The 14290-nt window shown below is 34.7% G+C and overlaps 2 protein-coding genes across 2 annotated transcripts; one reads left to right on the plus strand and one right to left on the minus strand.

The window, feature by feature from the left end:
• Positions 1–5813: 5813 nt before the first annotated feature.
• On the plus strand, positions 5814–7394 carry LOC107468949 (dof zinc finger protein DOF5.4). Its single transcript, XM_016088332.3, has one exon. It carries the CDS (start codon positions 6041–6043, stop codon positions 6989–6991), a length of 951 nt encoding a protein of 316 aa, XP_015943818.1. The 5' UTR covers positions 5814–6040; the 3' UTR covers positions 6992–7394.
• A 2242-nt stretch (positions 7395–9636) lies between these two features.
• On the minus strand, positions 9637–12741 carry LOC107471824 (uncharacterized). Its single transcript, XM_016091331.3, has 4 exons — positions 12598–12741; positions 11402–11941; positions 10076–10386; positions 9637–9967 (listed from the first exon to the last, which is right to left on the minus strand). Exons 2-4 carry the CDS (start codon positions 11855–11857, stop codon positions 9859–9861), a joined length of 876 nt encoding a protein of 291 aa, XP_015946817.2. The 5' UTR covers positions 11858–11941; positions 12598–12741; the 3' UTR covers positions 9637–9858.
• Positions 12742–14290: the final 1549 nt, after the last annotated feature.

Genomic DNA, 14290 nt, shown 5'->3' on the forward strand with positions numbered 1-14290 from the left:
TTGTACTCTCTAGATTTTCTCTTTGGCAAAGGTTGGGGAAGAGGAAGTGAATGAATATAAATTGTATGAAGATAATTCGATCCTTATATAGAAAACCAAGAATAAATCAAATAAGAGGCACTCAAATTATGTTGAGAAACTCTCTAAGTAAATCGAATTTGGGTGATTCAATTTCTGTTTCAACTCTCTCTTTTTATAAATTGAAATTACCTAGTTCGATTTACTATGGAACAAGATTTCTCTCTCTATTGTTCTAGTAAATTGAATTGGTTTAATTCAATTTACTTAGATGCTTGCTGAATTAAATTGAGTTAATTCGATTTACGTGTAAATATTTAAATCGAGTTAACCTGGTTCGATTTATATAGATCTATTTAAGATAGACTTTATAATTTTAATAAAAATAAAATAAATAATACATAAAACTTAGAATATATTTTTATTTTATATTACCTAATTAAAAAAACTAAAGAATTATTGGATGTACAAATTTATTATATGAAGATTATATGATAAATTATTAAATGAATTGATATGTTTGATTGAATATATTTAACTATTTAAAATATAATCTTTACATGAAGATATTATTACTGAAGGGTAAGCTAACATGTGTCTTAATGACACATAATAAGTTTATTATTGTTGAAAAATTTTAAATATTTTTATCTAATGAATATAAAATAAATATATTAAAAATTTAAATTTTTTTATATTTTTAATAAAAACTTTCTTAATTTATATACTCAATATGTGCTATTAAAATACAAGATAAATAAATCAGATTTTTTTCAAATAAATAATTTAATTATTTTATTTATTAAAATATGTAATTTGTAACGTATTTACCAATTTGTATAATTTGGATGATCTCGTTTACCCTGTAAACGAAATCATTATGAATGTATCTCGTTTAACGAGAGAAGCCAAATTTTGCTTTGCACGTATCTCGTTTGCAAACCATATATTTGGAGTTTGAAAAAAAATACATATCTCGTTTAGAGTAAAAACGAGATACGTGTATTATTATAAAAAAATTACGATTAAAATAATATCAATAATTCAAATTTTAGCGTGCAATTAATACTCAGAGAGGTTGGTAGAAGAGATTAAAATGGATATGTTTGATCAATTAGAACTCAAAAAGAGTACATAAAAAATTTTAGATTAAATTACAGATCAAATTGGATTGATTTAAATTTGAAAAATAAAAAACTCCTACGTGTTTTCATGATGAGAATAAATGCCAACTCCTTAAAAATTGAAAGATGAGAAGTGTGAAGTTAATAGGGATAAATAAAATAGAAAAAGAATAGGGAGATAACCATTTCAATTGTGTGACAAATTGTTAGGAGAGGTTGATAGGGGATAAATAAACCAGAGGAAGAGTGGGAGATAATCGTTTAAATTGTGTGCCAATTATCTCCCACTCTTTTTTCGGTTTTATTTATCTGTATAGGAAAGATAACATTTCAATTGTGTGTCAATTGTTAGGAGAGATAATCATTTCAATTATTTTTCCAATATTGTTCTGTTTTATTTATCGTGCATCAACTTCATGCTTCCCATCTTTCAATTGGGTTGGCATAATTACAACATTTATTTATCCTTCGTTTTAATATATTCCACCCATAGTTGTAAGAATCGGTATCTAGTCGATCCAGTTGAGCAATTTGACCGGATAAAGAACAGAACCGAATAAAATCGAGTTGAACCGTTTGATTTTGATGAAAATCGAAGAATCGACGGTTTTGCGTAACCCGGCCGGTTTGAAACTCTCTTTTTTTTTGCCAAAACGATGTCGTTTTAGATCTTAAAAAAAAAAACACTCGAATACCCCCAATCCCAGTAACCCTCCTTGAAGTCTCTTCCAGTCTTCCTCACCTCATCATACCATAGTCTCTCTCAACCTCACGTCACCTCATCGTCGGCCGTGTCGTCTTCTTCATCTCGCTGGACACGATGCATCTCCGACGACGTCCCTTGCACCATCGCGTTTTGGGTTGCAAATCGTCTTCTTCGTCGTGGCTCCTTGCTCTACATCTTTATCGCCGTCTTCGCATATTCTCCGTCCTCTGCGTCCTCTCTCGGACAGGTTGGTGGTCTCTGTGTTTTCCATTTTCTCTATTTTTTAGTTATTATGTGTATGTTATATTGTTAATTATGAATTTCTATTTATGACTTTATGTTATATTTGTTGATTCTGTTTTAATTATTTCTGTTTATGTTATATTTGTTTATTATTGATTATGAATTTGTTGATTATTGATTATGAATTTGTTAAATTTTTTATTATGAATCTGTTTAAGTTAATGGCAGATTGATGTCTTTTTTATGATTATTAGTATTTATAGTTGTTTTTGTTGATGTTGCTACGAATTTAGGGCTGCTGAATAGGGAATAGGGAATATGTGATGTGAATTTGTAATAGCTAGCTGTTATTTTATACCTTTGCTATTCCATATTATTTTAGAATGGCTTCAGCGAATACACCATCAAAAGCACCATCCTCGCAAGAACAAGGATTAACTCCTGATGCATTAATTGGAACAAAAAAAAAAAACAACAATAGAGCAAAAACTGATCTTGCATGGGGCCATTGTAAACAAGTTGTAGAATCTGGTAAAACTATTCTATTATGTATATATTGTGAGAAGTTTATTAGGGTGGAAGAATTCATTGGTTTAAGCTTTATTTGGCTAGAAAAAGAGGAGATATTGAGTCATGTCGAAAGGTGCCAACTGCAGTGAGATACCAATTCGATCAAAGCATTGAAGAGCTTCGAAGCAAGAAAAAAAAACTCAAGAACAATATACAGAAAGTTATAATGCTTGTGATGAAGTTGAAAGAGAATTTGAAAAGATCGAACTTAATGAGATGCAACAACAACAAAAATCTAGAGTTCCAGCACCTAGCTTTAGAAAAGGAAAATAAGTCAAAGAATTACAATCCTTTTTTTCATCGGCAACAACACCCGGAGCTCAACCAACTATCAAAAGTGTTCTCCAAAGCAAAAAAATTATAGAGAAGTGTGATATGGCTATTACGAAATGGATTATGGATGCCTTTGTGCCATTTAATGCTGTTAATTTAGTTGTTGAGAAAATTGTTGAGGATGTGAGGAAAATGATTGTGGTTATCATGAGATTTGGAAACAAACTGGATGTACTATTATGGCCAATGGATAGACTAATCATTGTAGGCGTACTTTAATCAATTTTTTGGTTTATTGTCCTAAAAAATTATTTTTCTAAGGTTAGTTGATGCTTCCAATGTCTCAAAAACTGCTGATGCTTTGTTTAAGTTGTTTAGGGATGTTGTATTATTTGTTGGTCCTGAGAATGTTGTGCATATTGTAACATATAATGCTGCAAATTATGTTGCTGCTGAAAGATTGTTAAAGTCTGAGTTTCCTAAATTGTATTAGTCCCCTTGTGCAGCTTATTGTATTAATATGATGTTTCAAGATATTAAAAAGTTACAAGAAGTAAGTGAAACTGTGTCACAAGCTTTAATGATCACCAAGTATATCTATAATCATTGCTATCTACTGTTCTTGATGAGAAAATTTACAGGTGGGCGAAAAATACTTTGTCCTTCTCTAACTCGGTTTGTCACTAATTTCATTGCTTTGCAAAGTATTTTAGGTCAAAAGGATCCTTTGAGAGCTATGGTGACCTCTAAAAAATGGACAAACTCAGCTTACTCCAAAGAAGCCAAAGCTAAAAGATTTGTGGATAGTGAAGACAAAGTTGCAATGGATTTTTCTTATCATGCTATTTATAAGGTTAGAGGAGAAATGGTGAAGAGGTTTCAAAAAAGAAAGAAGGTTGCTGATCCTTATTTGAAGATTTTAGATACACGTTGGGATTCACAACTTCAAAAAAAATTTCATGCCGCTGGTTATTGGTTAAATCCAACTTTTCGATTTAATGCTGAAGAGTTTGAAAAACATAGGCAAACGACTTCTGGCTTGCTAGATGTCATTAAGAAATATGCTTATGGTGATTCAGATTTGAATTCTAAGCTGACAAGTGAGATGAGGATCTTTAAGAATGCTGAACAAGATTCTGAAAGACTGTCTGCAATACGTGAACAAAGCACTGTTATGCCAGGTGAATTTCTTCATAAAATTAATCTTTTATGATTGTGATGTATTTATGATTTGATATTTATGATTATGATATATTATTCTTTTTTTATGTTAGGATCAATGGTGAAAATCTTTAGGTTGTGAAGCGCCAAATTTGTAAAAGTTGGCGATTCGTATTTTAAACCAAACGTGTAGTTTTTCAGGTTGTGAGCGTAACTGGAGTATTTTTGAACCCATTCACTCAAAGATGAGGAATCGATTAAAGCATCAAAAACTTAATGATCTTGTTTATGTTCATTACAGCTTATGGTTATAACAAAGGTACTTTCTTAATTATTTTAAGTTGAAAGTATTATTTTAAAATTTTAATCATCATAAGAGTAACGGAGTATATTGATAACACATAACTGAATGAGAAAGAAAGTTTATGATCCAATTTGTCTTGATGTATTTGAGGATCATTCGGAATAGATATTGGAAGATTCACCACCATTTTTAATTTCTGAAGAAGTTGATGCTTTACGAAATGATCTTGCAAATATGTCTTTTTCGATCACCTTTAAATGATTTATGTATATTTTTTTTTATTTATTGATGAATTATGATCAACTAAGATTTGGTATGCTTTATAAGATGTTTATATTATTTTTTATCTTGATTTGTGAAACATTATCTATAATGCTAGATCAATTGGATTTGGAAGATGATGGAGATGATGATGGAGCTAATAATGCTGTGAAAAATGCAAATCAAAATTAAATCAATTAGGATGTAACTCCATATTTGTCAAACGAAGAATAATACCCCGACTTTGAAATCACTCCTTGGATATAGTTCTTGGATTGTTATTCTTATTGTGTCTAATTAAGATACTATTATAGTAGTACTAACTAATTTCATGTCTATCTTTGTATTAGTTATCTTTAGAATTTAAGACTTGGTTACTCTTAAAATATTGGTGAAAATATGTATTTTGAATTTTTTTTAAAATTTTTTTACTATTTTATATTTTTTATTTACGTAAAATCGATTTTACGATTCAATAACCAGTAATTTATCGGTTGATCAGTTAACCAATAAACTTGAACAGTTTGATCACTGGTTCAGTTCTTACAACTATGCTTCCGCCAACTTTTTAAGTATTAATTGTATACTAAAAATTTGGATTATTAATATTACTTTAATCGTAACTTTTTTTATAATAATACGCATATCTCGTTTACATTTTAAACGAAATAATTATGAATATATCTTATTTACAGTATGAGATATGTGTTTTTTTCAAATGCTAAATATTTCATTTGTAAATAAAATAAGCCAAATTATACAAATTGATAAATATATTATAAATTATCTATTTCGATCAATAAAATAATTAAATTATTTATTTGAAAAAAAAATTCTAAATAAATCCATCACTAAAATATCGATCATTTACTTTATTAAATTAATCTGTACGGAAGGTGCATGAGCTGCATGTAAAATCTGTTACAGCAACTGTTCCACGCTGGCAGCTCGAATTCAAGAAGGCAGCCAGTCCATTACGGGCACCTGCGACAGTGGAGGATATTTTCGGCATTTAAGAAACTAGTCCCCAGTCCCAGTGGCTGAAATGGTAGTTCAGCCAACATTGAAGGGTTCGTTGGTCAATTCCTCTCTTCAAATTAAAAAAAATAAAAATAAAAATCGAAAGAGAAAGTTTAGAAGTAGAAGATGAAAGAGCATTACATGGATATTTGTCAGTCACCAGACTCATAATCAAAATCACAACACAAACCACTCCTTCCTTTTCTTTTATTTTCTTCTCCAATCTCCACTCACTGTTCCACATGCACAAGTTAACCCACTGACACACTCCAAATTCTTCTCCCAAACAAAACCTCACTTCCTTCTTCAATTCTCTTATTATATTTATTACTTTCTTCTTCTTCTTTTTCTAACGCCCAAATGCAGGAGATACATTCAATGGGAGGCACCAGGTTCTTCGGCGCCGCTGCTGACAGGAGGCTCAGGCCACACCACCACCACCCTCACCAGAACACCGCTACCAACTGCCACCAGCAGCAAGCACTTAAATGTCCCCGTTGTGACTCACTCAACACCAAGTTCTGTTACTACAACAACTACAACCTCTCCCAGCCACGCCACTTCTGCAAGAACTGCCGCCGCTACTGGACCAAAGGCGGCGTCCTCCGCAACGTCCCTGTCGGCGGCGGTTGCCGCAAGTCCAAGCGTTCCAACGACAACAAGACCGCCAAAACCAGCAAAAATAATAATAGTAATAATAATAGCGCCACCGCAACTTCCTCCGCGGAAACGCCGCCGCAAACGACGTCGTCTCAGGCTCCACCGACGGACCAGAACTCCAATTCTCACTCCAGCAGCGAGAGCTCTAACCTCACCGCGGCGGCGGCGGCGGCGACCATCGGCACGACGGAGCTTAACTCTGATTCTTCCAAGTTGTTGATCCACGAGAATAACAACAACAACGCTTCCTCGAACCCTAATTTGGAGAGCGGTATTTTCTCTGAGATAGGGACGCTGACGAGCTTGATGGCTTCTTCCTCTTCGAACAACGATGCATTGGCGTTTGGATTTGGAGGTGGTGGTGTTGTTCCTGATGCGACGTCGTTTCAGTGGCATCAGCAGCAGAAGTTGCCGGAGAATCTGAACGGTAGTGGTGGGAGCTTGCTGGATCATCATGGACACGGTAGTACTGTAACCGTTGATTTGTCGGCACTTCAGAGCAAGACGGGAAACGGTGGATTTGGACCGTTGGATTGGCAAGCTGGTGTGGATCAAGGTTTGTTTGATCTCCCCAACTCCGTTGATCATGCTTACTGGAGTCAAACTCAATGGCCTGATCACGATAATTCTAATCTCTTTCATCTCCCCTGAGAATGCCTAAACAAATTAAATATCCTCTCAAAATCTCACCTCTTTTTTTATTTTATTTTTAAATATAACTCTTATTTTTATAACGTGCAAAGTAAATTTGGAATCAAAACTAAAGTTAGAAGAAATTGAAAAGAATGAAAGAAGATGGAAGGGGTTCGTATAATTAATCATCTGATGTATATTTTTTTTCTTTTTTAATTTGGGAGGTGATTGGGCTTGATTTTAGTTAGTGATGTGCATGCTTAACTAACTTCCATGTTAGTTTTGTCTGTTTTTTTTAATATAATTTTATTTTGAGTTTATGCTTATATATATGTATGTAATGTGGAATTTGATTGACTAGAGAAACAGAGAATATATATATATATATAGAAGCAGTGTTTTAATAGCGATTTAGTGATTATTTCTTATGTAGTTGTTTCTTTGTTTATTTAGTTTGTAATCTATCATTATTTGGCATTTGTTTTGAGCTTGAGATTTGAATCTTTCCGTACGTATGAGTGGGTATATGAATATGATGAGTTACATACTTACGGGTCACGGTTAATTAAATGAGATTTGTTTAATAATCTGGTATCAAACAGAGAACTAGCACTCTTGTATTTTGGTGGGGGCAGGGCTAGCATTGCATGCGCGATGATGAGTGTTTTGAGCGCGCGTGAGAGAGAGAGGGACACGTGGGAGTGGGTGAGAAGAGAAGAATCCTTGATGTTTAAGATGAGATCAGAGTCGGTTATAGTTTGGTGTGTAATGAAATTCTCCTCCTTGTATTAGAGCATGTAGTAGTAGGTTTTAGCTAAAGTTATTACTAAGGTGTTGGTGTGAGGGGCATGCAGCGAATTCCAAATTAGAATGATGGATAGAGTGGGTAGATGGATAAGATGATGGAGTGCTGGGTGGGAAGGAGAGGAGAGGAGAGGAGAAGAAGGAGGAAGAAGAAGCGGTTATTCATGATGCAGGTGGGTGGGTTGTGGGGTCCCCCCAGAAACCTCTGAGCTTGTGTTATGCACTATGCACTTCTGACACAGCAACCAAAGAAACTACCATGCTGCTGCACATTTTATGATATCATCCCGGCCCATTCCCCACCACACTGTTTTTTCCACTTCCACATAACTAGCTCTTTCATTATAATGAAGAAACTCAACACCAAAAAGTGGAGCTTATTAACCATCTTCAATTCGTGCCTAGTCACCTTGATAATGATGCACCACCATACAAGCGAGTCAGCCACCGACCAATTAAATAACTGTCAATTCTTAATATCTGGGTTTATCCGAAGAATCACAATTATTTTTGGATCTTTGAAAGATTAATATTCCGCCGTCAACGCTGTAAAAATTTGGAACCCAAGTGGTCCAAAGGAATGGGCAAAGCATACATAAACATAGGGTACCCTACACCACTGTGTTGATGAGGGGTCCCTTGAGTTGAAGTTGCAGCCCATAATATTTGCCAAAAGAGGTGAAGAAGAGATCATGGTCATGGACTAAGGCTAAGCTCATAGGGACAACAACATCGTCACCCTTTTTTAATGTGACACAGCAGCGCAGATAGCGACGCCACCCATGTTACACACACTTAACAACCCCCCCCTCCCCCCCAAAACCAGCCACATGGCCACTTTTCATGACCCGCAAGTCTTATCCGATTGAGGGTCGGCTATATAGATCAAACGATGTCATTGTAATCTATCATATATCATGTCTACGTTCTCTTATTTTGTGGTCCTTCTTTCCTCTTGGCGTGTAGTTTTCAATGCTTAACTTGCCCTATTCAAACCCCTGACGTCTGAACTTGTTCTCCTGTGCAGCATTAATGTCTTTGCTTCCCCACCCCCTTACCCAATTCAGTTTCAAATCCACTGTGTTGTTTTATGATGCTGAAGTAAACCATTAAAACTTTGTTATGATGATACACATGTATACAGTGTAATGTACATGGTGATTGATGTGTGAGGTCAGAGTAGGTTTGAGTGGCCAAGAAAAGAGTTTGTTGTTTGTTGCAACTTGCAACTTGCAACTTGCATTGCATTGCATGATGATCATAATTGGTTGTGAATTGTAATGACGTTGCATGTTTAGAAATGCTTTGATATTGTGCCATCAGATTTCCCACGATCTTTGCCATTTATATTCACTTTCGTGCCACACCCGTAATCCTAATAAGTGCCTTTTTTGTCAACCAAACCGGCCTAATACTATTATTTTGGCATTTTATTTGGACCAGCTTCTACTTGTATTATATTCATTGTCCTGCATACATTCTTCAACATTGTCTTACAATTTAGAATATGAATATTCAGCTCAGATAATTGCAGCGACATTGTTTTCAGACTAAGGATGCATAAGTAGTTCAGCAAATATTTGGGGATCCTTTGTCCCAAGGACATAGTACCTCTTCACAATTTGAATATTCTTAATTGATTCCAAATCATCCAAGTAACTGGTCTAAGCAGTCCCTGATATATCAATAGGTCATTGTTTACAGAGATTGTTTAGATCAGTTACTTGAATGATAGAGACTAATTAAAAGTTTTTGAACCTTGAAGGATAGCGATTTTTCGGACAAATAATTAGGTATTAAAAAGATCATTTACTCATTATTTATTTTTATTTATTTTATATTTTCTTCAATGTAAACAACAATCTTCCCAACTCAAATCCACATCTTGTAGATAAAAGATTTGAGTTGTCATTATCTCAAAAAATAAACTTGACTATTGAGTCATTTTACTCATCAGTATGATATGGCATAAGGAATTGTTATCATTATCACATGCATTCCATGATATCATGGCAAATCAAAATCTTCTGCATGTCACACAATTTGATATAATTTACTCTGTTAGCCGCAAATGTTAGTGCTCAGAATTTGCAGCAGGGGTTGCATATCTTCCGCCATCGACGCTTTCTCGGCAGTCTTCTATCGGCTTTCACCATCTTCACAGGGCTTCCCTTCCATTCTGGGGAGATTCTGTTTTCATGCACAAGCCAAAAACTATGATCAAGTTATTTGCATTGTAGAAGAGGAACTAATTAAATCATTGAAAAAAAAAAAAAAGATAAAGATGAACATATTTACATGGGAAAACTGAATGAGTTACTGCTTATGCTACTGTCATTAGATTGATGAGAAGCCATTTCAGATTTTGAAGTATCACGAGAAGTTTCATCTGGATCATTATCTGTTTGTAGATCAAAGCTTTCTCCTGAACTTGTTAGAGTTTGTAAGTTCCCTATAAGAGGAATAGTAGACAAATTTTTGGCTTTAGGAAATTGTTGATACTCTGCATAATGTGGATACTCCTTTCTGCTGCTAATTGTTCTTGAGAATGCATTCTTCTGCCAATGCTTGAGACTGAAAGATCTCGAAAACTCGTCGTCTCGGAAAATCTAAGAATTTCGAAAGACAGAGGGAAGAACAATGTAAAACAACTGGTTCATGAGATACCCTTATTAATTCTTATGACTAAAGTAGAGTTTGTTTTATTAGTCCTTCATGAACTGAATTTTTAGATTGTTTAATGGTGGCAAATCCATATTGAATTTCTATTTACTATATGATAGTAGCAAAACCATTGAACATTCAATGTTTTGATTTAAAAGTAGAGTGTGATGATGGAGGATATTTCTTTTATATGTGAATTTTAGCATATGACAAATCTATGCCAGAAGCTTATTGCAAAGTTTATAACTTTGGATGATTTATCTTTATCAATATATTATTCAATTATAGTATCATGTTACAGAAAGTGAAATTATGAAAAATATTGTTAGCTGAAGTGAAACACTTTGAAATGCAGAATTTGCTCTGAGTCTGATATATAGCAACCATCTGATGAAATATTGTTCTTTCCTCATTATTCAATATTTTCTCTAAGAAACTTACATGCATCAGGTCACGTGTACAAGTTGAAAACACACCAACCTTTAACAAGAATATGAACTTAATACTTGAATTTTATATGTTATAATTCCAAACTAGAAGACTGCCTTTTAATTGTAAGCACATAAATCTTCTATTTCTACTAAAACTATTCTTTTACGAAAAATAGAGGTATTTTTTACATTGTTTAACAACATTATGGTATCAAATTGCATATTTTTAAAATTCAAGAACTTGAATTGAAAAAATATTATAAGAACAGAACGAATAAACAGACTTAAGTATAGACTAATTGAACTGCTAACATATTACTTCACATGGATATCTCATTATCTAACTCTTATATTTGGCATATGATTAAAAAAAAAAAAAAGAAGACAAAAACATCAAAATCAGTGAACATTAGACATAGATACCAATATCAGAATAATTATAGTCTTATTAGGTGGCAATATCATTAAAAATAAACTCTTCCTAAGCAAAGAGATTAAGTGTCCAAACATAAGAATTAACATTTCTAACCTCTCCTAGTGCCTCTGATGTCTTCTTCCTTGTGGGGTGTTCACTTGAACTCTCATAAGTTGTGTTCACATTCACATCCTTAATGCATGTAGGTGTAAATTCTGATCTACTTGAATTGGATGAATCACTTCTGAAGCCAGAGAAACATGGTGTGTTTTGATCCAATCTACATTCTCCTAACACACACTTTCCTTTTGTTGAATCTCCTCTGTCAATGCAAATATCCTTCACAAACTTTTTATGATCCTCATACAGAAAAACAACAAGCTCTGGCACATCATAATCCTTAACAATTTTCGCTTCATTCAATGAACATACCCGCCGCCCCGGTACCGGAGACTCCCTTATGAGAAATCCATGACCCTCTTTTGAATCCATAACCTTTCTCAGATTTGTTCTTTTGTCACTGGATTTGAAAATGAAAGACTGGTGATCATAGACAAAAAAAAATTGCATGGTGAAAATGACTACTTACCCATGAAGGTTAAAATTGTCAATTACTTTGTTACCTTGATCAGTTCAATCAACTTCTATTAGAACCTAATCACAATCACAGTGTAGTGAGTAAGAATCATAGGAACAAAATGAAGAACTTCAGATTGAATGGACTTTTCAGTCACAATCATACATGTGCACATAAAGGAAAATCTTAGAGTTACATGCTGGCATCAACCTTTGAATTTAAAGAGAAAAATCCAATCTTCTTAAACTTAAATTAACACTAGATTATTTAGATAGCTTTAATCCTAGCACACGGCTCATCCGAGATTCGTTTCGATTTTTATTAATGATTCTACCAAAATTCATTGATTCGGAGAGTGAAGGGTGTTATCAGAACTTATGGTATAATAACTTTCCATGTTAGTATACTTGATGAGATTTGTTGTTGTCCTACTTGTTAAACTATTAATTATTATTATTATTTTAAATATTTAACTAATTTGTGTCCTAAAGGCACATTTTAAAAATATAATAATAGAAAATTTTTAATATTTTTGATACGTTTAATGCATTAAAAATATAAAAAAATTATAAAATTATTTTTTTATGGTATACTTAATATATGTTTTTACTTTTTAGGGTACAAATTAATAAAACTCTTATTTTGAAAATAAATGAAAAAAAGAGAAATTATAAAGAAACACAGAGAACAAGAAAATAATGAAAGAAAATGAATTGTGGTTCTAATTAATTACCCGGTACTAGTGCGCTTAGCAAAAACATTCTCTCATGTCTGATAAATGTTTCTTCATTGTTCCAATGGTTCTGTTCTGTGTGCACTAGGAAGAGAGACCATACAATTTTGAACATGAAGATGGTGTCTTCTTGTGTGTACATAGATTTCATTGGGAATTAAAAATAAAGTGGGGGAGTGAATCAAAAGCTAAGTCACATGTATGGAATAAAGATGTAGTAATTGATATTCCTTAAGAAGATTGATATATTTCCATTTCCTTCAATGAGTTCATACCATGAGATATTGGATTGAGATGCATATCATCATCCACACCTATTGCCAGCAAAGTTTCTTGTTAGAGAAGAAAAATAAAAGCCATTTTTGGGTCCACCTTTCATTCCTTAATATTCATCATCATCATCATATAGATTAATGATGGTGGACTTGGTTCAGAGCCTCAAATTCTGATACCAATCAAATCTAATATTACAAAATAATAATATTTAAAAAGAATAAACTATCATTTGAAAATTACCATTTGTATCCATAAAAAATTGTTTTTACAAGCAAAATTTTTCAAATCCTAAAAAACTATCTAAAATCCCTAAATTACCCTTATCTTCACTACCACACCACCTCCTTTACCCAATCACCTTTCTAACCCTAACCCATTTCACCCAGCCACCATCCCTCTCTCCCTTTCTAATCTCAAATCCCACCACCATCCTCTTTACCCAGCCACCACCCCTCTTTCTCTTTCTAACACACTCTCACCATTACTTCCCACTCAGTCCCCACCGCTGCTCCAATGGCTCCTTGCCACCCCCTCCTCTCTTTCATCCTCACAATCACAGCAACACTTGCTGCTGCTTCCCCGGAGAAGAAGAGCACCTTCACGGTGCAAGTCCACCATGAAATGAAGTCAAGCCCTCCATCTTCCCAACCCACAAGTACTGGTACGAATCCTCTCTCGCTTCTATTATCAACCATGCCACTGCAGTTGAAACCACCACCGCCGCCGCCTCCACCGCCGTCCTTCACACTTACGACATTGTCTTTCACAGCTTCTCAAAAAAGCTCTCACCTTTAGAGGCCCAGAAGCTGAAATCCCTGTCCCACGTCGTCGCAGTGATCCCGGAGCAGGTCCGCCAACTCTACACTACCCGCTCACCGCAGTTCTTAGGCCTCAAAACTGCCGACAGGGCCGGCCTCCTCAAGGAGACGGATTTCGGTTCAGATCTCGTCATTTGGAGTCATTGACACCTGTCCTGACAGAGAGAGTTTCAACGACCACGACCTCGGTGCTGTTCCTCCCAACTGGAAGGGCAACGGCGGTGGTGGTTCTACGACGCAGAAAGAGGTAAAGAGGGTTGGCTATGGCGGCGATAAGGTAGCGTAAAGAGGAGGGTCTCTAACGCGGTAGGCTCTGGTTTGAGGCCGATGGTGATGGTGGCGAGGAGAAGCTGGCGCAGTGTTCCTGGGCTGGCGGAGGTCCGCGACGTTGCTAGCGGAGTAAGGTGAACGATGATGAGGAGGGTGAGACGGTGGTTTGTGGTTGATGCCAGGATTGGGTGGCTGAGAACATTGAGAGAGAGAGGAGGGAGGAAGGAGATGATAGCGTGGAGAGAAGGATAATTTAAAAATTTTATTTAATTTTTTAGGGTTTGGATAATTTTGCCTGTAAAAATAATTTTTTATGGATACAAATGATA

The sequence above is a fragment of the Arachis duranensis genome, chromosome 1 (genome assembly GCF_000817695.3).
Source record: "Arachis duranensis cultivar V14167 chromosome 1, aradu.V14167.gnm2.J7QH, whole genome shotgun sequence".
NCBI classification, from domain to species: Eukaryota; Viridiplantae; Streptophyta; class Magnoliopsida; order Fabales; family Fabaceae; genus Arachis; species Arachis duranensis.

What these genes read in the sequence shown, in the direction of transcription:
- LOC107468949 (XM_016088332.3), top strand. Translation starts at nt 6,041, where the DNA reads ATGCAGGAGATACATTCAATGGGAGGCACCAGGTTCTTCGGCGCCGCT.
- LOC107471824 (XM_016091331.3), bottom strand. Translation starts at nt 11,857, where the DNA reads ATGCAATTTTTTTTTGTCTATGATCACCAGTCTTTCATTTTCAAATCC. An exon ending in CATCAGAGGCACTAGGAGAG is followed by an intron (nt 10,387 to 11,401) that starts GTTAGAAATGTT and finishes CGAAATTCTTAG; the next exon opens with ATTTTCCGAGACGACGAGTT. An exon ending in AACTCATTCAGTTTTCCCAT is followed by an intron (nt 9,968 to 10,075) that starts GTAAATATGTTC and finishes GCATGAAAACAG; the next exon opens with AATCTCCCCAGAATGGAAGG.